This window comes from Plecotus auritus (assembly GCF_963455305.1).
Source record: "Plecotus auritus genome assembly, chromosome: 5".
NCBI lineage: Eukaryota > Metazoa > Chordata > Mammalia > Chiroptera > Vespertilionidae > Plecotus > Plecotus auritus.
The window spans coordinates 17,176,130-17,199,138 of NC_137776.1; the positions used below are offsets into that span (position 1 = coordinate 17,176,130).

Consider the following 23,009-nt stretch of genomic DNA (forward strand, 5'->3'; position numbering starts at 1 on the left):
TAGGTGATATAATTTTTTTTTGTTTTTAAAAGGATTATAACTCAATATCATGACTTGAATATTATTTATCTTTAGAAAGCAAATGGACAAGAATTAATATATTATGAGACCTGAACTCTTATCTGTTTGAACGTGTACATTAATATAAGATCTCTACCCATTTCTTTCATGGTTTAACCACACACATACCCACACATTATTATGCAAAATTTAGAGAGATATATATGTATTTAGATTACAAACAAAAATAATTGATTTATATGTTTACATGAAATAAGTTAAGTTAGATAGTTTAATGATTTCCATGACAACCTTTTATTTTTTTTTTTTTTGAGATGAAAGGATTGGCCGCAATCTAGCCTCTCAATGTGGAGTCAAAGTCTGGGTTCTTGGTAGTGAAAGAAGGCACATACCATATAGCATTTTTCTCAGACTATCAACTATGGTCTTCAGATGCTTTTCTTTTCTTCTTTTTTTTTTTAATGGTGAAGGAAATGTATAATTTGGTATTTCAATGACTTGCATATAGTAAGTGCCCAATAAATATATGTTGAAGCAAATCAAGTTTCCCAAGCCATTGTCTCTTACAGTAACCAAGAACATCTTTCTCCTCTGAAGGACTTGGCAGTTTAGGAAGACCCAGAGGCTTGTTTGTTTTTGTGCCAATCCTTTGTTCAGAACAAACCTATGAAATATTAAATGTAATACACTTAATTAAATTTTGGGAGACTTTTATCTAAAAATATACACATATGTACACACATGAGTGCCTATTTCCTCATCTTAATAATAAAAACAATGTTTTTTTAAAAATTGCTTGCAGGTTTCCAAAGTCCTTATCCTAGGATCGGGAGGTCTGTCCATTGGTCAGGCAGGTGAATTTGATTACTCAGGATCGCAAGCTGTAAAAGCCATGAAGGTGAGAGAATATGATCTTTGCTGGAATTTATATACACCCTTTAATGACTCTAATTAGTATTGCATAATTTAGATTTATGACACTACCTCTTTTCAAAGTCACTATAATTAATTTCCTTACCTATTCCTTACACATCTTTTATTAAAGGAAGTTTGATCACAGACAAGATATTTACTTTCTCTAATGTGCACACCTATACATTAATTTAGATTGGTCTTCAACATTATCTACATTATATCCTATTTATAATGAAAACATATAAAGCCACACTTATAGATGTTTCTCATTTCTTTTGAGGTAGTGAGCTTTTGTCTTTTGTGTGAATTTAGGCATCCTTGGTGCTCTAAAAGTACTTCAATGTTCTTCGGATGCTTCAGGCATTTCTGTGGTTGAAATGGGAAGATCCAGTTGGAGAAGCAGTGCCTTTTGTTCAAGCTCTAGAAGTTATTATCTGTCATTAGGGAACCCAGTTGTCCCACCTGTGATTTGGAATGGATGACCTACCAGGATGGTGTGGTTGCATTTTCAAGTGGAAAAGAGGATTTGATACCCAAGTTGGGAAGAACATCCTTCCTATTTCCTCAAAGTCTCTTGAGATCTTCCCAATTCTTACCTAGTACATAAAACTAGAAAAATTACACTGTACGTGAAAGGTATTTCTATTAAAGAGCTCACTAGGCTTCTTTCTGGTGTCCTTATTTCCCTGGTTAGTCCCCATTTGGGTGCTCATCAGGCCGTCCGGTGGCACTGGGAGCTCTCTGTGACCTTGCCTTAGGCTTTGCAGTGTGAAGCCATTTACCAGAGACCTGGCTAGGAGAGAAGGACATAGGGAAGGCAGCAGGAGACTCAGACAACAAACATGGGGAATAGTTGGCTTTTTTAAAATTTACTTTTTATTTTATTTAATATTCTGTATACAGAGATTTTCACTTGACAGATGCCTGATAAAAAATGTAGAACATAGCCCCCAAGTACCTTAATCTTCTTCCCATTTGTTTTCAATGCTCTCCTCCATACACACATGGGTGTTCATACATATGCACACATGTTTTCCATATATATTTTAAAAGGATACTTTATTGTATTATGATTCAATTGATCTTTAGATAGATAGTGGATGTCCAATGGTTTAGATTGATTAGCACACAATCCAAATGTGTTCTGGATTTAGAACACATTTTACTAGCAAACTTTTTTTTAAGTCTATTTGGTAGTTTTATGAATAACTAATATTTTCATGGCTTGTATTTTTTATGTGCTTTAACATCCATAATGTGAAGTTATTTAAATAATAGGAATTATTATATATTGTATTATGATTAATTAGGAAGTTAATAGAGATAAATTTATGAACCAAATATTTTAAAAGAATTAAATTGTGCATGTATCATAGCCAGAACTATATTAGAAATAGATGTAAAATTTATTAAAATTCTTTGAAATTATTCTTAAGTTTTTAAAAATGATTACCCATCACATGCACATATGGGACTTTTACTATATAATTTTATTTATAAAAATACCTATATTCATCATATAGTCATTCAGGAAAATACAAACATATTTAGGCCTGTTGGTATTTTTCTAAAGTAGCAAGACCTTGTACAGCTTCTGTTAATGATCTAATCTCAGTTTAGACCCAATTACTTATACTCTAACCCATATTTTTAAATGAAATTGCTTATCTGTATGTATCTATTTAATACTTTGCTAATACACCTGATAATCTTTTTAAAATAATTCCTTAAAATCTTGAGAGATGACTGGTATTGCGGAAGGGCATAGGACTTGAATCATGAGTTGAATTAAGTTTTAATTCTGGATCTTTCCAGCTATATGATCTTTGGCAAGTTATTTAACTATTGAATCTCATTGTTTTTATCTGTAAGGTGGAAATTTCTCTTGTAGTCTTGGTATAAAAATCAAGTAAGTTAGTAAAAAATACAAGTTTGAAGGCACTATTTGAATTTAAAATAGCATGAGGTATATTTAATTTTTTATTCAGATTTTCCCACTAGGATGTGTAGGCCTTTCAAAGATGATTTCTATACTTTCAGCTGAATATTTTATTGACTTTTTAGAAGAGTTCAAAATTGATATGCTAATAGGTAAAATAATAAGAACCATATGGCCATATTTTATAATCGTTATTTTTGCTAAGTTTCACACTTATCCTGGTTTGTAAAGTTATTATTCTTAGTAGCCTACATGAACAATTATTTTGGTGGTCTCTCCAGATGTCAAGAATGAGGAGATAGGCTATGAATACCTTCAGACACACACATACACACACATACATTTTTATTTTATTTTGCCATATGGTCATTTTCTTTTTATATAATATGTATAAACAGTTGTATAATGCTCTTTGTTAAAGCACTACAGCAAGCATGAAAATATAAAGAAAATAGAAGCCAGCAGAAGGCTCCCAGTGCTTCTAGCAAGAGGGAAACACATTACCGCGCATTTTAAATGTGCACCAATGTTCTCCGACAAACATTAGAAAGGGAAGCAGCTTTGATGTTGCCTCCAGTTCCATTTTATAGTTTACTCATTAAAATTTTTTGGAATATTATGTTCTTTTAAGGTCGATTGAACTGTAAAGTTCAGTAGTACTCAATGTCGATGGTAGGGTCTTGGAAGCTGTGGCTTTAAGCAAAACAATGTATAATGAAACCAATTTTACCATAGGCTAAATGATATAAACAAGAGTTAAGTTCCTATGGAATTTTTCTGGCCACCAAAATTATCACCAAACTTATAAATAAAGATCCTGAATACTTCTAATATTAAACATTGAAATAAAGGTGAGCTATACAGACATTTAAGAAAGATGAATGAAAACAAGTAAGAGGATTATTTTCCAATCCTCTGTGCACTTCAGGGTCTTGGGTGGCTAAAGCCTCTCTCAGCAGCTCAGGGTACAGACAGGACCCACCCCGGATAGGAGGCCCTTCCACTGAAGGGTGAAATCACACTCACACACACTCAAATTGGAATCATTTAGACCTGCCAGTTCATTTCACTGCACATCTTTGGGATGTGGGAGGAATCCGGAGCACCTGGAGAAAACCCATGCAGACATGGCAAAATGAGCAAAATCCACACAGACAGTGGCCCCATCCAGGGATTGACCCTCCCCTTCCCCCCATTAATGTTATAACAAAATGACTTGAACAAAACCACATTATTTGGGGACCTGCTATATTTGTGGATGTCTGGTCAAACTCTATAGAAATAATTTTCAGCTTTGTTTGATAGCTTCAGTGGCAAGAAATTCAGGATGATCTTTGTGAGGAGGCAATTCTTTTTGGATAGTTTTATTTTCACTCAATTTCTTCCTTCCTTTCACCAAATGTTTGTTTCTCCCTAACTTCCATTCACTCATTCATTCATTCATTCATTCATTACCTAATCCACTACCTAATCTATTCATTACCTAAAAATGCCCTTAATTAAAATATGGCCATTCTCTTCTTTAGACCATGTATTCAGATTCTGGATCCTTTTGTTTCAGGAAGAAAATGTCAGAACTGTCCTGATGAACCCAAACATTGCATCCGTACAGACCAACGAAGTGGGCTTAAAACAAGCAGATAGCGTCTACTTTCTCCCCATCACCCCCCAGTTTGTCACAGAGGTCATTAAGGCGGAACGGCCAGATGGGTTAATTCTGGGCATGGGTGGCCAGACAGCTCTGAACTGTGGTGAGTTCTTTTAAGTTTAATTGTAGAATTTGGGTACATGCACTTATGTGTAATATTCTTTTGCTTGATTTGACCTAACAATTTATAAAGATTTCCTCTAATGTGTGAGGAAGCAGCAAATAGCCACCTGAAAATGTCATATGATGAATGGGACATCAGAGGAACAAGAAGAAACCTTTTGCTTTAATGCTCCCGAGTGGCCAAGTAGGTTTCTTGGGTCTCCATCTCTATCCCAGGATATTGCCCCTCTCTGATACCAGTGATGTCCCGAGAACTATTAGGAATGAAAAATGAGAATTAACGTTGATAAGTGCCTTGCACCTTATGTCTCAGCTATTTCACGTATATCTTCATGATAATCTAGATCAGTCTCTCTACCATCCCTTCATTTATCTGCTGAGTCCAATGCTCTGTCCTCTTTAAAATGCTTCAAACCTTTGGAACTAGATTGTGGATGAGGATATCATTAGCTAGTTGGGGTAAGGAGTTGGTGATGTAATTTGTATGACAAATACAAAACACTTAGCTAAAGTTAGCCAGTGAGTTAGTGAAAACTAACAATTATGATAATTTTTAATCCATATCTCTGGGCTTATTTCAATCTTATTATAAGAATGGATCTTAGAATGGAAAAAACTATACTAAAATCTCAAGGCTCACTATAATTCTATGATTTTTATTAGTGACAATAATAAAAATCATTTGAAGAAAGTGGTAATATAAGGAACAGTTACATCAGCAGAATATTTTGTTAGAACGTCTTCAGAATTATTAATTAAAATTATTTTTACCTTAAGTACAATTCTATTTTGTATTGTGGTGGCTTCTTGAAGTTAATTTCAAGATTTAAAAAATGGTATTAAAGAAGACATAAGAGTTTAAGATGAAAAAATAACCGATTGTATTTTATTCTTCTACAGGAGTGGAACTATTTAAGAGAGGTGTGCTCAAGGAGTATGGCGTGAAAGTCCTGGGGACCTCAGTTGAATCCATTATGGCCACAGAAGACAGGCAGCTGTTCTCAGATAAACTAAATGAGATTAATGAAAAGATTGCTCCGAGCTTTGCTGTGGAATCGGTAAGAAACCTTTGTTCTGGAGGGACAAGGCCATTATCTGTTTTGGTTGTAGGGAGAATGTTTATTATGCCTAGAAAGAAAAGGTACAATTATTATACTTGCATATATGTTCTTCCAGAAATGTATTAGTACCTCAGAGTTATTGTTTTGTTAAAAATACATTTTTTAATTGATTTTAGAGAGACAAGGAGAGGGAGAGAGAGATAGAAACATCAATGATGAAAGAGAATCATTGATTGGCTGCCTCCTGCATGCCCACCACTGGGGATGGAGCCTGCTACTCAGGCATGTGCCCTAATGGGAATTGAACTGTGACCTTCTGGGTCATAGGTCGATGCTCAACCACTGAGCCATGCAGGTCCAGCAAAATATTGTGTATTAATTGCAGCATTCAATGCTCAAATTTTAGGGTTAGGTATTACTATTTTATTTTATGAAAAGAGAAGCATAAATCAAGAAAAATGATTTTATCAATGCCACTGAATCTCAAATCTCCTGAATTAAAACTAAGAACCATACTTACTTGCAATGCAAAGTAATTTTTACCTTCTTCCCACGATCACATCTTGTACGTGCAGACGACCTGCAAATGGAAAATCATTAAATTTAAATTTTCTTATTAAAATGGAATAAACATTTTAAAATGAGATTATTAAGATAAAAAAGCCATTGGATCTAATTAGTAAGATTTATGACTGAGAAATCCATGGCTTAGATGTTGAAAGAGGACAGATTATATTGCATTTCTATTAACCATTTTCCATCATATCCTGTGTATATTGATGGGCACGGAGAAAAAGTCAGCTTTCTGTATATCTATTTTTGCCCCTGACTTTAGCCTTGATTTCCACATATAGTCAGGGGAGTGGTGGTGCTGGATGCAGTTTTTGATGCAACTTTCCCATTGAAGAAATAGGCAAATCCTTCGGGATAAGGGGAGTACAGCTGGACCGACTAAATATGGGTCATGCATGTTTCAGAAAAGAATGCTGTCAAGTACGTGCTATGTTACAAAGCTGTCAATCAGGAATAATCCCAGGACAGCTCTGCTGAACATTTGGAAAGCTCCTGCCATCCATTCATTCTTTCATTGCCAGATTTAATTATGTCCTTGCTTCCTCAGGATGAGAAACAGGCATATGGGAAAGGTGTAATTACATTCCCATTGGTAGTGTAATAATATTCCATGACAGAAAAATATAGCCATCATGTGTTGTATTTTGTAAGTTATAAAAAAGAATTCCAAGCTTTTGGGACTGCTCTCTGACTGAACTTGAAAATGAAAAATTTCTCTATATAATATTCCTAATGGCTTATTGCAGTAATACCAAGTTAATTTCAACAATAGAAAACCTTGTTTCATTAAAAGATGAAGACTTTTAAGCTGAATCAAAAATTCAATATGGTTTCCATTCTCAAATTAATGCTGGATATTTTAGTTTGGGCCATTGCTTTATTTATTTATTTTTATTTAACATGCAAAAATAAAATTCACCACAAAGAAATTAAAAAGGGTCTTCACTGTATACTGAAATAATCCTAGAATTTTACTTAAAATTGTAAAACAACACTTGCTTTTCAGAAGGAGATGAGAGAATAATAGAACATTTCCATAGTCATTCCTCTCAAATAAACTGATCTACTTGAATTGCCAGACTCTCTTGGAATGATTGTTTCTGCAGTGTGGTAAGCTTTTAAACTCTGAGTTCATGTTCTTGTTGACAGATTGAGGATGCGCTGAAGGCAGCAGACTCCATTGGCTACCCAGTGATGATCCGCTCTGCCTATGCCCTGGGTGGGTTAGGCTCAGGCATCTGTCCTAATAAGGAGACCTTAGTGGACCTCAGCACAAAGGTATGTATCTTCATTGACCATCTTAACAATCAAGACACTGATGTGACATGCCCTTTCCATTAGAAAAAGTTATGTAGACAAAAATAACCTTTTTTCTATTTATTAAATCACTGTCGTGTTCTCTAAAAGTGTTGTCCAAAATACAAATCCCTTGAAAAGGAAATGCAGTATAATTATTTATATTGGAACAGAGTGTTAAGCCAGATAGTCCTAGGTAAACTTGTGGTGACTCTACGTAAAGGTCAATCTTTATTTTCCTGTCTATTGATTTCAGTGTTATTAAGTCAATCCAATTCTACCTTCCTCTGCTTTATAGTCTGTTCCAAAACATCCATAATGCTAAAATATATTTTAATAGTTAAAAAAACTAGAATATAATGTTCCATTATTTTTTGAAATATCACATGAATGACATCCACTAAGTGAAACAACACACATTGACTAGTTTAATTTTACCTCAAACTCAGCTGTTTAATGTATATATAGTATAAACACCTCTTAATAACATAATCAAGTTAGCTCTCTGCCAACTAACATACACATATAGGTATAAGCAAAAGTGAGATTTGAGTGTTTATAATTTATTACTATCAAAATGACTTTAACATATTATGGAATACTTATCTGAAGAAAATTAAGATGTGTCCAAAAAGAAATTAAGAGATGAACACAGAAAACATGCTTTATAAAAGCAGGGAGTTTTGCCCACACTCTATTCCCTCAGAGTACAGCAGTGCCTGGCAGTCCGGGGGCTTGTTGAATGCATGCATGTGCAGCCAAAGGGCCATGTAACTTACATGGCAGTCATGCAAGAGAGTCTTTGTGAAGGCAGTTTTGGGGAGAGCCGAATAAAGAGTCCAAGCACAGCTTATAGCTTTATCGTTACTTACTTTTAGAGTGAAACAAAATGAGGCCCTTCAATTGTTGATGAAGGGCTTTGAGAAAAAATAAGTAAAATTAAATATACTCAAATAACTATAGTGACAAACTTACATGTCAACAACTTGGATTTCGATTTTCTAAAGTTGCCAAGATGAACCAAAAGAAGGGAAACATATCTAATATAAATATTTCTTGTTTCCATTCTGGACTTCTGAATCATGTATTTAAAGAAAAAACATGTATATGGACACATACCATATTTTCCCCTCTAGCATATTAGATATTCCCAATGTTTTTAATATTAGAAATCTTATTATTAATGCCAATAGTGACAATATTTATTTATGCTCTATTAAAAATATATACTTTTTACAGTATAGAAACCTCTTGAATACTGAATTGTCTAATAATGTTTACTAATGAAGACAATTTTGGACTGGGATACTTTTTATTCATATTCATATTACTCTAAAATAATCAGTAGGCCATTGAATGATTTTCTTTGATGAAAACCTTTTCTCTCGAGAATAACTACTCTTATCATTATATCTTAAAGTACCCCTATTCTCTTGAGGTTATAATTAGCACCATAAGAAACTGCATTAACTCATTTGAGTCCCTAAGTCAATGTTTTGTATAAAATCTGAGATTTGAAAGGAAAAAAAAAAAAAAGAAGTCGAGGCAACAGGTGAATATGATGTAAATTGTCCCTGTGCCCAAATATTTAGTCTACTTCATTAGCATGCAAAAAGCTTTCCCAATTTCACATGCTTTCCTTCCCAGATTTCTTCTTTTAGCAGGCAATTCTAACAACAAATTAATCATTATTAAATTGTTAACGCTGGCTACAGAATTTCCTAACCACTTTGAAAACCTCATCATGGGCAGCTGTGGGGACAGGGTGTTCCAGTTTCAATTGCACATTCTGGAGCCAATGGTGTTGACTGAGGTCAAAATAATAGTGTTGAGACCCATTATGGACAAACTTACATTGAGTTATTTCATTTTACTGCCTGCTAATAACTTGGAAACAATTTACTTTCCCCAGTTGCTTTCTCTTCTTTTCATTGCCATCACAAATCAACTGTATTAAGAGACAAAGGACATTTCTGTCTTGGATTTCAGCCACTAAATGTCCTGAGGTCAGAGACTGCCTCTTTTATATTTTGAGTTCAGTTCTACCTACCACTGGGTACTCAGTAAATATGAAATGATGATTATACTAATTCATATCTGTTTAATCAGGCATACATGATATATGACTCAGAGTACTTAAGCACTTAGGCAGTGATTAACCATAATAACAGTTGCATATGATTCTTCTAATTCCCAAGTTTCATATGCCATCTTGGCTCACTGTTTACAACCATCATCATCGCCTTTCTTCTCCTCATCAACATCAACTAACTTTTATTGTGTATGTCGCTGTACGCAGCACCCTGAGCTATTTTGGAGAAAGCCAGAGTCTTTAGATTTATGTTTCTATATTTATTCACACTTATCACATTTTCTGGTTTCACAGAAGCCTAGCTGCCGAAATAATTTCATTTCCCTCTGCCTGATTGCTCAATTATTTTCCCAAATTAGTTTGATTTAATGTCATATCAGCACTTTGAATGGCAAGCCTCAATAATGTAAATCAAGCATATTCACTGCAGGGTGCTATTCCTAGTACCTCACTGATTTTTTGACACATTGTGCCTTCTGGAGAGCAGAGGAGGATGGAGGCTGGGCTTGAGACTTCAGTGCTGACCAGCATTTAGGCCAGGACGTTGAAAATATTCATGTTTAAACCAGTGCCTTTTCTTACTCTTTGATACCTTTTGTTACCCATTTTTAGGCCTTTGCTATGACCAACCAGATCCTGGTGGAGAGGTCAGTGACGGGGTGGAAAGAAATAGAATATGAAGTAGTCCGAGATGCTGATGACAATTGTGTCACTGTGTGTAACATGGAAAATGTTGATGCCATGGGCGTTCATACAGGTAGGCAAAGAATCTTTAAGAATTACAGTAATGCCTTCAGCTCATGTGTTTGATAGCCCATAGCAGTCTTTATTAACTTTTTTCCTTTAAATTACCATTCTTAGCTGACAGTCTAGTGATACACATTTTTACACATATAGTAAAATTGAAAATACCTTCACATTTATTTGATCATCACAAAATTCCTATGAAGTATAGCAGGAATTATTATCCTGATTTCAATTGAGGAAGGCATCAAATCTAAGCAATATAATGTGAAGGTGGAATCTATAAGACTTGCTGTTGAGAAGTAAGTAGTGATGTTAAGAAGACTTAAAGCAGCCTGAGGTGTTTGTCCCTAGTGAATGAGAAAATAGCACAAGTAATAGAAATAGGTTTCTCAGGAAGTAAACTAGTTAGACTAGGGGGCACAGATATTGATGTAGGACTTAGAAATGCTAAATTTAATGTATGGGTGAAACTCACAAGAAGAGGGCTAAGAATATAGGATTAGAATTCAAAAATGTGATAGAAGTAGAGAATTTGATATAAAGTCATTGAAAGTTATTGGTATAAAGGTAATAATTGAAACTGGAAGCATTTACTAAGTATTCAAGGGTAGAGGTATAGAAAAAGAGAGAATAGGGTAAAGGATGTAACATTTAGATTTTATAGGGCAGAAGAAAGAAGAAGGGTTAGTGTGGAATAAAAAGAATAGAGTGATAGGAAGAACAGCAGGAGAGTACAGTATCAAGTAAGCCAACCTAAGAAAATATTTCATAAAAAAGCTTTGGTTTGGGCTGTATAAAATGCTATGAAAGGTTAAAAATGAGTTTTTAATAGGGCTTTGGATGTTCAAGAGGATAGTTTCAATACAAAATTGGTTATGTGAGCAATATTGAATGGAGTTATATCGCAATGAATGATAAGCAGAATTGGTAAACTTTCAAGAACTTTAGTCATGTAAAGAATGAGATAGTTCTTGTGATTATCTAGCAATGTTGAGGGAGGGGCTTCTTGAGCTCCTGGAGATCTGGCATGTTTGCAGGCAGAAGGGATGGTGACTACAGATTAAGAGATTAAAGACACAAAGGACTCTGATTGAAGAGGAGTGAGAAAATGGGAAGGAATGAGATATAGAAACAGGTGGAGAGCCAGTCTGAGTGAAGGGGAGATGATATTTTATGGAAGGAAGAACTTGAGAGAGAGATAATTTGAGATGAAGAGAAGGGAAATTGAAAAGTTAATGTCAATTCAGTAAGTAGATGACTGAAGTCTTGACAGCTAGATGAGTTTGGGAAAGGTTAGGAGGGTTTCTATAAATGTCAGAATAATACCGGTAAAACAAGAATCAGAGTAAATAATACCTGATGTGCCTTATATATAAGATAACTCTTTTCCCAACAAACCCTTAGACTGTTCTATGTCTTGTATCACACACACAAATTAATGAGTGCTGCTTGGATGTACAGGTGATTCAGTTGTTGTGGCCCCTGCCCAGACACTCTCAAATGCGGAGTTCCAGATGTTGAGACGCACTTCAGTCAACGTCGTTCGCCACTTGGGCATTGTGGGTGAATGCAACATTCAATTTGCCCTTCATCCTACCTCAATGGAGTACTGCATCATTGAAGTGAATGCCAGACTGTCCCGAAGCTCTGCCCTGGCCTCCAAGGCCACTGGGTAAGACCAGAATGCTCGGCCATGGGTTTGTGGATATTTCACAGAGAGAACTGGAAAACTGGCAGCTACTGAAGACTGTGCTATGTTTACAAACTATAGTCCCTATTTCTGTATGCTGGCTCCAAATCATTTAGGACCCTCAGGACATAGTTATTAATGAGCTTGCTGCCAGATTGAGGCAAATGGTATTGCTAGCTGGCTTTGTTTGCTGGCTAATCACAAACTAATCAAAATCTGGGTGGTCAAAGCAGGCTGGGGAAAAATCTGCTTCTTAATTACACTTTGCAGATGTTGTTAAAAAGAGCAAATTAATCCTTAATTTTAGTTCTCAATTGGCTTTTTTTCACGTGTAGCAAATGGTGGACAAATAATATATAGTTCATTTGACTCAAGCATTCAATATACATTATTTTATTTTAGCAAAAATTCCACAGACCAAACATTATAGGATTTTTCTATAGATAAAGGTTGCCACCAAATAAATAAATTTGCCATCCACATAACAACAGCTGACAAGCATTATCGAGGGGGGGGATTAATTAATACCCTTTATTACTATTAACGTTATGCATCTGGCATTTAAATTATATGGCATGTCATGAATAAAATATTTACCTCTAAATAGAAGGCATGTTGCCCTAGGCAAGAGACAGGACACCTGAATTCTCATTCTGGTTCTTCTATTGACTGTGAGACTTGGAACACATCATTTATTATCTCTCTGTTTCCTCATCCCTTATGGTGGAATTGTACTAAAGAATTCATAAGTAATTCTATAGTTCTATGAATGATTTTATGAAGTATAGTTATCACACTGACACTCCAGACAAAGCTAGTCCAGTTTCCAGAGTGATAGTTCTGTTGGAAGCCCAAAGTTCAAAGATAATTTGGAGATAGAGTAAGGACCTAAACTTGCAATGCCTACCTTTTTTGACTATTACATAACCCATAGTATCAGCTAACTCTACTGTGTTCTCAGGTGTAGACATGTATATATTTTGGAGATTTTACACAAGTGAGCACTTTATCAAGGCAACTATTTATTTTGGGTTGAAAAGATGAAGGTTGGGAGCTGTAGCACTGCTGTCAGACATAGGGAATGAATTCTTTTGGGACTTCTGCCTCTATACTTCATTGTGACTCACATCCTATATAATAAAAGGCTAATATGCAAATTGACCAAACGGTGGAACGACTGGTTGCTATGATGCGCACTGACTGCCAGGGGACAGACGGTCAATGCAGGAGCTGCCCCATGATGGTCAGTGCACTCCCACAGGGGGAGCACTGCTCAGCCAGAAGCCAGGCTCACAGCTGGCGAATGCAGTGGCAGTGGTGGGAGCCTCTCCCACCTTTGCTGCAGTGCTAAGGATGTTCAACTGCAGGCTTAGGCCCACTCCCTGAGGGCTCCCAGACTGCGAGAGAGTGCAGGCCGGGCTGAGGGACCCCCCCCTAAGTGCATAAATTTCGTGCACCAGGCCTCTAGTTATTTTATAAGTGGCTATTCAATGTTCATCCCAAATGGAGAATCATGTGTGTTTTAGATCCTGATGTGGAATAATACCAGAATTTCTAAGAAAGACCAATTTTTGTTTTAGGCTCTTTTTAATACTTATTGCTGAAAGAAAAAAAAAATTGTCTCTTCCTTTATAGATACCCATTGGCATTTATTGCTGCAAAGATTGCCTTAGGAATCCCACTTCCAGAAATCAAGAACGTTGTGTCAGGGAAAACATCAGCCTGCTTTGAACCCAGCCTGGATTACATGGTTACTAAGATTCCTCGCTGGGATCTCGATCGTTTCCATGGAACATCTAGCCGAATTGGTAGCTCCATGAAGAGTGTAGGAGAGGTGAGTCCTTGGTTTATTTCTTTATTTCATTCTTGTTCCCAGTTATTTTGTCTAATTTTTAATATCATTGAAAGTCCTAAGGTTGCCTGGATACTGGGTTCATAAGTGAAGGATATAGAGTAATTTTATTTCCTCCCTAGGGTTTCGCTATCTCTCTATTAAACAGTTAACATTAGGCATTTATTTCATGACCATTTAATGGATTCTAAGAGCATCTAAGCATTCTAGTATTCTAAGAGCATTCAGAAGGAGAAGGCCATATGTGTAGGTATATAATAAATACACATGCATTAAAACACATATTTTATTTATATAACTGAATTGTAATTAATTTATAACTAAGTCAAGACAATAATAATATATAAAACTCGTCTGAGTTTATGCTATAACATGGTATACAAAAAGACCAATGAATTGTGATTAAGAGTTCAGCCTTAGTCCCTGAAAATTGTGGCTATCATCTCTGGATCTTACTTTCCATCTAGAAAAGAACGAAGCGAGAGTGGAAGATCTCTCATGATCCTTCTAGCTCTAAAATTCTAAATTGAGATGAGCACAGTAGAGTATTAAGCCCCTTTTATTAAACTAAAATGTTCCAAGCTTCCAGCACCCTTCAATTTTACATAATGTTCTATTTTAAATTCTAACTTAAAGGTAGCTTTTGATTCTTCCTTCGTCAGAGAAGCAGTGCTCCTTGTGCAGGAAGAAACAAAGGAATTCAGATCCCCACCTCTGAGATTCACTCTTTTGCCACTCCCACCAAGGGTTTATTTCTTTTTTCATCCAGGAGGCTTGGGATAGTAGAGAGAACATGAGCGCTGGAACCAGATGAACTTGGGTTTTACTCTTGGCGTTGCCACTTACTAGCTAAAGACACTCATGGGAAACACTGAGCCTCAGGTCCTCCATCTGAAAAATGGGAGATGATAATACTTTGTGGGGCTCTTATAAGGTTTTGGCTTAATACACATAAGTGTTTAGTAATAATCTTTAAGGTAGATTCACAGCACATTTCCAATAAATGTATTGCATCAGTATTATTGTCGTTTATGAGTAGAATATTTTTTTAATACAAGCAGTATGTACAAATCTCAAAATTTATCTCTATCTGCCTGTCTATTTTACTTTAACTCATTGCTCTCTCTGTATGGTCAATGAAGGAGCTCTTAGTGTATGTCTAGATATCTAAGCCAGTTATATTACATCGCAAAAAACTACTTGTGGCCCTAGCTGGTTTGGCTCAGTGGATGGAGCGTCAGCCTGCGGACTGAAGGGTCTCAGGTTTGATTCCAGTCAAGGGCATGTACCTTGGTTGCGGGCACATCCTCAGTGGGAGGTGTGCAGGAGGCAGCTGATCAGTGTTTCTCTCTCATCGATGTTTCTGACTCTCTATCCATCTCTCTTCCTCTCTGTAAAAAATCAATAATATATATATATATATATATCACAAAAAAACAAAAAGCTACTTGTGACCTAATGTTCTATTTGGCCTTCATTTCCCCATGATACAGGTTATAGCATAAACTCAGACGAGTCATTTTAGAAACTCAGACTAGTCATGCCACTAATCACAGGAAATACAACTTAAACCTATCACTAATGAGGGGAAAAGAAAAAAATGACATTTTACTGATCAATCATATTCACATGTGGAAGGTAGACCTATTACTGTTTTGGTTTCCTTAGTTTCCAAGATATTAATGGAAGGTTTTAAAGTAATGACAGATAAGGAACAACTTGACCTTTTAAATGAAAATGTCTTACTAGTTGTAAAAGACAAGTAGTAGTTTTTCTTCCTTATTGTTGTTTTAAATCTTATTTTTTTCTATAATGCTTCAAGCTACAAAATAGAATTAGAACTCAAATGCCATGAAAAGTTTTGTTGGTAGTTTGTTCTGCCAAAAAACGCTGTTATTTAGTTTACATTTTGTGTGAAGTGTCCCTTTTCATAATGTTTAGAGTAAAATTTGTAGGACAAAGAATATGAGATAATATTATAATGTTTTCATTTAGGGCTTATTATCTGACTTATTGTCAGTTAATTTTAACCTTTAGTTCATATAGTTCAACTTAAGTTAGTGTATACTTCCTGAGGTCTTACTATATGCAGACACTGGGAAGATAAAGCAGTGAGTAAGATAATTATTGTGACACATTAGAACTAGGTTCTTTATTGGGCCAACACTTAAATTTGTAATACTTACAAATGTTATTTAATATTTCAAACATATTTTCTTGATTTGATAGTACCATGCAACATCTTATATCTGGCAGCCTCTCCCAGGTCTAGCTGAGCAAATCTGTGAACATATTGTCTGACTCTTCAAATACCACTATGCCTTGCAAATTGCATATCTGAATTGCACTAAGATTTTATCTATTCCCACTCCTGAGAATCTTCCCTTATTTCTAATTAAATTTGAAGCAGTGTGAAAAGGTTATCTGATATGCTTTAGTGATCTTTGAATATGTATCTTGTCACACAATTGACAAGAAGATTTACCAAACTGATATTCATTGGAATTCAGGTCCATTTGAGGAATCATGGGAGTTTACTGATGGCAGCATTAATACTATTATTATTTTAAATTGGCAACCAAAAATGCATAGCAATCTATTATTCTATGGAATGATTCAAAGACAGTGTTTATTCACTGAAAATAACTAGGTAGGCTTCAAAGTCAATTTAAGTTTAGTTCAGACTTGTAACTTGTTCAAACTAAATCACCACATTGTTTTTCTAATTGATTAGTGTACAATCAGCTGTACAGATTGTGGGAAGACACATTGAATTTGTCATGGAGAATTTAATTTCCACCTACTCTTAAAAATCTGAATCTGTCAGTATTTGTTATGACTCTCAAGGTTCTATTAATATTAATGCTTAGCTATAAGAAAGCCAACCTGTCTTGGATACTGATTGATATCTGTTTAGAATAGTTCTATTTATGTATTAATGTATGCCTAAGGAAGGGTCTATATGTTCTGGCCACAGATTCCTTATTTTAATACTATGGTACAGAGCAGGTACAGGTGATGTCCTCCTCAATCACAACAAATACAGTGAAATTCTCTAAGTGGTAAAAGACTGACCTAATGTTGAAGACTTTATATCAAAATCATGAAGACAAGGAGAGAAGAAAAATAAAACCTAAATTTGAGTAGTAGTATTCTGATATTTGTTTTATTCCTAAGTCTTTTCTGAGAAACATTCCTTTTCTAGTTCAGTTACAAATTAGAAACAAATAAACTCCTTCTTTAAATAAGAGTTCTTAAATGTGTATTACAGGTCATGGCTATTGGGCGTACCTTTGAGGAGAGTTTCCAGAAGGCTTTAAGGATGTGCCACCCGTCCATAGATGGTTTCACTTCCAGGCTCCCAATGAACAAAGACTGGCCATCGAACCTAGATCTCAAAAGAGAGCTGTCGGACCCATCCAGTACCCGCATCTATGCCATTGCCAAGGTAATATATGACAAATGGTCCAGAGACACTATTTTTTCAGAATACAGGCAGCCTGAATATTAAAGTAAAATGTTAAATTCAGGGACTCCGGAAAAGATTTTAATTCTCTTTAATGGTATTACTGGAGATTTCATCGGATTTCATCAGATTATTCTATGTTAATTAAAAAATTGCCCCCCCCTTTTTTTTTATTGGACTTTAAGCCTAGAGTTAAGGACACATTACAGTTTTAAGGGATGATCAGACAGATGAAATGTTTCTCTTTTCTAGTGTATATAACATCAATACTCTTAAGTAGTTTTGATAATATTGGCTTGTCATTTCCTAGCACTCTCATAACTTGTTCCTTGAAAATATGTAAAATTATATTTTAGAAAATAAGGTGTATAAAATAGTATCACTTAGTAGGGGTTACTTAAGACTGACTCTAGGATACTACTTATTTGCTTCTTTTTCTGTGTTTAAAAAACAATAACAGACTATAAAGAACTTCCATGATTATAAGCTTTTCTTTATATAATTATTTTATTGGTTTTACTTTTAGAATAAAAAAAGACCCACATTTCTCACTTCCACTCCGTAGTTCCCTTTTATGCAAATTAAATGCCACATTAATCTCCTTTCATGTTTACTATGCTTAGAGTTTTGAAGTTTGAGCTTATCTGATTTTATAAAAGGTGACTTGGCCAGCTGGGATCTGTCTGGTCAGAAATCCCTACATGGCTTTTTGACATTTAAGGAAGCTTAGGCATTAATCCTCCAATAGTATCAAACCACACTGGAGTTACAAAGCCCTGCTGACCATTTTATGCCTGCATGTGTGCCTGTGGGATGAGTTGATGAAAAATATGAATTTTGTCTTTAAAAAGAAATGTGTTTTTGTAATTTGTCTCCTTGTAACAGCAAAACGCTGTTAGGTGATTCTGAACTCACTGCAACTTTCATGTTCAGATATTGAGAGTCCTTGCATATAATATATACTCTTCTCACCTTTATGGTTTCTAAATGCAGAATATTTCATTCCCATTCAAATTCTGGGAGATACTAGTATCTTTTGATGAACATTTCTCAATGTTGAATTTCAAGGTAATGGAGAATTAACACTTTTCTGTGGTGGAGGGGTGATAGTAACGATGAGAGGTTAACTCTAGAAAGCCATCTAACCTTCTTTATTGGTTTTATTTCAGTCTTTTGTTTAGCAAGCAATGTACCATATTCATATGTATATGTGTATGTCTATATACATGGATTTCCCCCCTTAAGTCTAGTTATCACGCTTCTGCCATTTTGAGGCAAATGATAAAAAGGAAGTATTTCCAAGTTCCCAGCGAGGCTGTAAAACTCAAGCAAACCTTTTATTCTTTTCTAACAGATTCATAAAGAATGAGAATTCAGGGGGAAATGTGCAGAGATTCTTTCTTGCACAGACTGCCCTATGTTTGAGCAAGAAATGCGGGGTCTGGGGTATAAATTATTGTCTACCAGAGTGCTGGGAGAAGGAATTGATTTCTATTTGTTAGAGGTCATCATTACTGTTCATTTCCACAGCAACCAAGCACTTGGTGATTTTGACAAAGAGTGTAAGAACTGCGGAGGGCTGAAGGGGAAAAAGAATGAAGGGAGTGTGTAAATCTTCGCTCGGTTTCATGATTCTTAGAAAAGGGCAACTTGCTCTGAGGTCTGATTTTTGCAGCAGTCTTATTTCAGGATGACTGGATCATCACCTATTTTGATTTGGGGAGAACACAGGGCATTCTTTTTGGTTTGAGGAACATTAGTGTCACCTCAAACTTGTTTGGGGTCATTATGAACTTCATTATAGCCGTGCTACACAGCAAAGCCTTGAAGATGAAGTCCCAAGACAGGCGGGATCTTACCCTCTGTTCAAAACTGCAGGAGTGACTGTATTTGTCCTTCCTCATGGTGACATGATTACAGTATTCTAGGTCCTCTGTCACATGCAGGGCGATTACTGTTATGTGATTGTATGCAAACTTCCTCTGGTCTGTCAAAAGCGCTCCAACTTCAGGCTCTATCCTCCTTACAGTGTTGATAGCCAACAGCTAATTGTGCTTTAATCACTTGGAAAATAAGATAGAATAGTCACTTCTTGGGAATCTGGCTGTAATTACAGGGAGAATTATACTTACAAAATGAACATGCCTTTGAGTACTCCCATTAGATGTCATTTTATTCCAATCAACAGAATTATGAACTGTGCTATCTCTCCACACTTATAATTATGGTTTCTCTGATACTAGAAATAAGTAGAAGTTTTAAGAAATTTAAGTTCCCTGGGTTGAAATATTTAACACCAGAGTGCTAGTTACATATATTTCTTAATGGAGTTTAAAAGTATAGTGTGCCATTCTAAAGTATTTTGTTTTGAAATAGTATCAGATTATTTTTTATTTGGTTTAAGTATATACCTAAAAATAGTGAAAAATAAGAGTAGACATCTTTTGAGTATGTAAGTTTTGGTTTTGAGAATTTATCTCTTCATTTAGTCGCCTTTTCTACTTAGCCTAATGACCCATAATTGTAATTTTACTTTTGAGAAATTGCTAAAATAAGCTTCAGAGAAAGGCTGAGTTGCCTATCAGAACCAAAGCTATTACTGCACTGTTTTGAAATATATTAAGATTTTGCAAAATGCCTGTCTTAGTGCAAAGTCGAAGTAACTGATTCAAAATAATTTCTTGTTTGAAGTCCTCTGTAAGGGTATAGTCTAGAGAAAAAAGGCTAAGCCAGATTTGACCCATATATTCTCACTGACTAGTTTGCGTGCATATGGAATGAGGTGATAAAAGGATGCTATTTGCTAAAGGGTAAGCATCCAAAATACAAGTCAAATGATCATTATAACAATTCGAGATTTTTCTTACCAATTTGGCTTAACTGTAGTTTCAAGAGATTTCCTTGAATTCCAAAAAGATGTCACAAATTTAGGATATAATTAGTAATGTAGTCATATTAAGAGCAGGAGGCAGAGCCTATTAGGTGGGTTTTTCTGAGCACATACCACTCTGATTAACTCAGCAAACTCCTCTGATGTCATTGTGAAAATAGTTGGCAGTATCTGTAGGTATATTGAGAGCAACATCAGTGAAATGTACCAGTTTCATGTTTTATGTCTCAGACTATAGCCTCAGGCTCTGAATAACAAGGAGAGGGTTGCTGCTCAATGTTTTCAACCAAATAAGACATTTATAAACTGTTTGCCAAAAAATGTATCTCTTCTCCTTTTGGCAGGCTTTGGAAGACAATATGTCCCTTGATGAGGTTGTGAAGCTCACATCCATTGACAGGTGGTTTTTATTTAAGATGCGTGACATTTTAAACATGGAAAAGACACTAAAAGGGCTCAACAGGTAAGGCAGTATGGCTCTGGTCACTCCAGATATCTCCGGGGTAATTTTCAAATAGTCTTCCTCTTACCCTTAAGCATTTGGCCAAAATTATGGTTCAACAAGGTAAATTGTGCCAAGATTGAAAATCAGTGGCCATAGCCAAAAGAAATGGCAGTTTTAAGGTGTTTACTTATTAGAAGGTACCTATTAATATTTGAACTTTCTCTGACCCCCATCCATGCCATCAAACATAATGATGTTTTTATTAGGTCTTTTGAATTTATGAAAAGCAATGTACACTTATGGTATCATGTGCTATTTAACTACTAAACATTACCTAGTTTAAATTTGAATAATCAATTGAGTAATATTCCTGTTTTCTATACATTTTCTGAATTCCAAGTTTTTCTTTTTTAAAAAAACTGTTTTAATTGATATTTTTTAGAGAGAGAGGAAGGAAGACAGATAGATAGAAAAATCAATGAGAAACCTCATCAATTGGTTGCCTCCTGCATGCTCCCTTCTGGGGATCGAGCCCACAATGTGGGCATGAACCCTAACCAGGAATCGAACCGCAGTCTCTTGGTTCCCGGGTCGATGCTCAATCTCTGAGCCACACCAGCCAAGCCTATTTCTCTCTTTTAACATCAACCTACACATTGCTGTACATTGATGAGCAAATGTATTCTGCTTGAATTTTACTGATATTTTTAACAATAGGACTTCCAGTTCAGCCTGCAAATAAGCCACATTCCAGTCACTGTTAACAGACTCTTTACCTCTCACTAATTTACAATTTTTACCTCCTTCATGGCCAATTACTTTTAAAATTTCATGTTCACAATATTTGGACAATGTAGTGCTTTAAAATGTTTTTATTTTATGAGGTTAGGCCATTTGTTGGGGCACCTCAGGTTTATGGAATCATGGATAGGTCTTAAAATGTATTTTTAATGCCTTATTTATTTATTTATTTATTTATTTATTGTTGCTGATTTATTATTTTTTAAAGTTTACCTTTATTGTTGAAAGTATTACAGATGTTCCTTTATGATAAGAGAAGTACTTATTATAAATTTAAGGGACATAGTATAATCCTCTTCAGCACTCCCCTGTAAGAGAGCTCTGAAATACACTGCTGTTGGAAAGAAGCCTCACCTACAAGCATATGTTTAGAAAGGGAAAACATTTTTCCTGTACCAATTATTCTCCAATGATTTGAGAAAATGTAGGAAAATTTATTGGTAAAAATATGGTTAAGGACAGTGGAGGATCTCAGAGCCTTGATTTTTTCAACTATTTAGCAACCACAACATATACAGGGATTGCTGTGTTTACTTAAACAAGATGCATACAAACTGAGCACTGAAAACACTTGCTTTTCTTTTTGAGCAAAATGAGGTTCTTTTTCATCTATTCAACAGTTGCCCACAACAAATGCTTGATTTTGAGAACTGGCAAATCCGATCTTGCTTAGAAGTCATTGTTTCCAGTGATCACATAAAATGAACAGTAGAGAGCAAAGAAGTTAAGAATCGAGCCCATACATTCATTTTAGAATTTTGCTGACTTGAAGTTTCCTTTCTGGGTTTATGATGCCAGCAGAACTTCCATGTTGAATTATAGTCAGTTCCACTGTTTTCAGTTTTAAACAACTGATTTTAAATGCCTACGAAACTGCCCCAATGAAACCACAAGAGGGTGCTAGAAACTTACAGTACGCCAGTTGTAGCCATGGAAGGGACTTGGGTGAAAAATAGCAGATGTTATTGTGATTTAAATTTCCACTTCGTAAACATTCTGATTTTTAGACAAATTCAATGTTTTGATTGAATAATTTTTGTTACAACCAGAAGGCAGCTTGAGATTCTAGCTAAGCAGAAGTAAGTATATATTGAGAGTGATTAAGTTCCTTGGAGGATTAGAACAAGTCACGGTTACAGGTCACTTATAACAGCTTTCTTCTACATCTTGTTGCATTTATTTGCTGATAATTTGACATTTTCAGTCATCATTTTCTTGCATAGGTCTATTTGTAAATAAGGGTATTTTCTATTAGTCATAATTACTTACATTAAGCACTTTTATATAAAGCTTTTAATAATTTAAAAGATTCTAAAAAGTTATGCTTACAATGATCTCAACAGATGATTCATGGTGTTAGTAAACTTAAACCCTGAATTCATTATTATCTGAGTAATACTTCACTGTTTAATTCATTTCTTTCTGGTGTGTCATAGATGCACAAATAGCT

General features: G+C 35.3%; 1 protein-coding gene across 1 annotated transcript in view; it reads left to right on the top strand.

The window, feature by feature from the left end:
* The window catches only part of CPS1 (carbamoyl-phosphate synthase 1), a 144,297-nt gene that overhangs the window by 69,344 nt on the left and 51,944 nt on the right, over positions 1–23,009 (top strand). Inside the window, exons 14-22 of the mRNA XM_080671221.1 lie at positions 824–919; positions 4,437–4,626; positions 5,547–5,704; positions 7,430–7,558; positions 10,281–10,425; positions 11,877–12,087; positions 13,741–13,939; positions 17,229–17,405; positions 20,658–20,776. Coding sequence (XP_080527347.1) covers positions 824–919; positions 4,437–4,626; positions 5,547–5,704; positions 7,430–7,558; positions 10,281–10,425; positions 11,877–12,087; positions 13,741–13,939; positions 17,229–17,405; positions 20,658–20,776 — 1,424 coding nt within the window. The remainder of the gene's footprint in view (positions 1–823; positions 920–4,436; positions 4,627–5,546; positions 5,705–7,429; positions 7,559–10,280; positions 10,426–11,876; positions 12,088–13,740; positions 13,940–17,228; positions 17,406–20,657; positions 20,777–23,009) is intronic.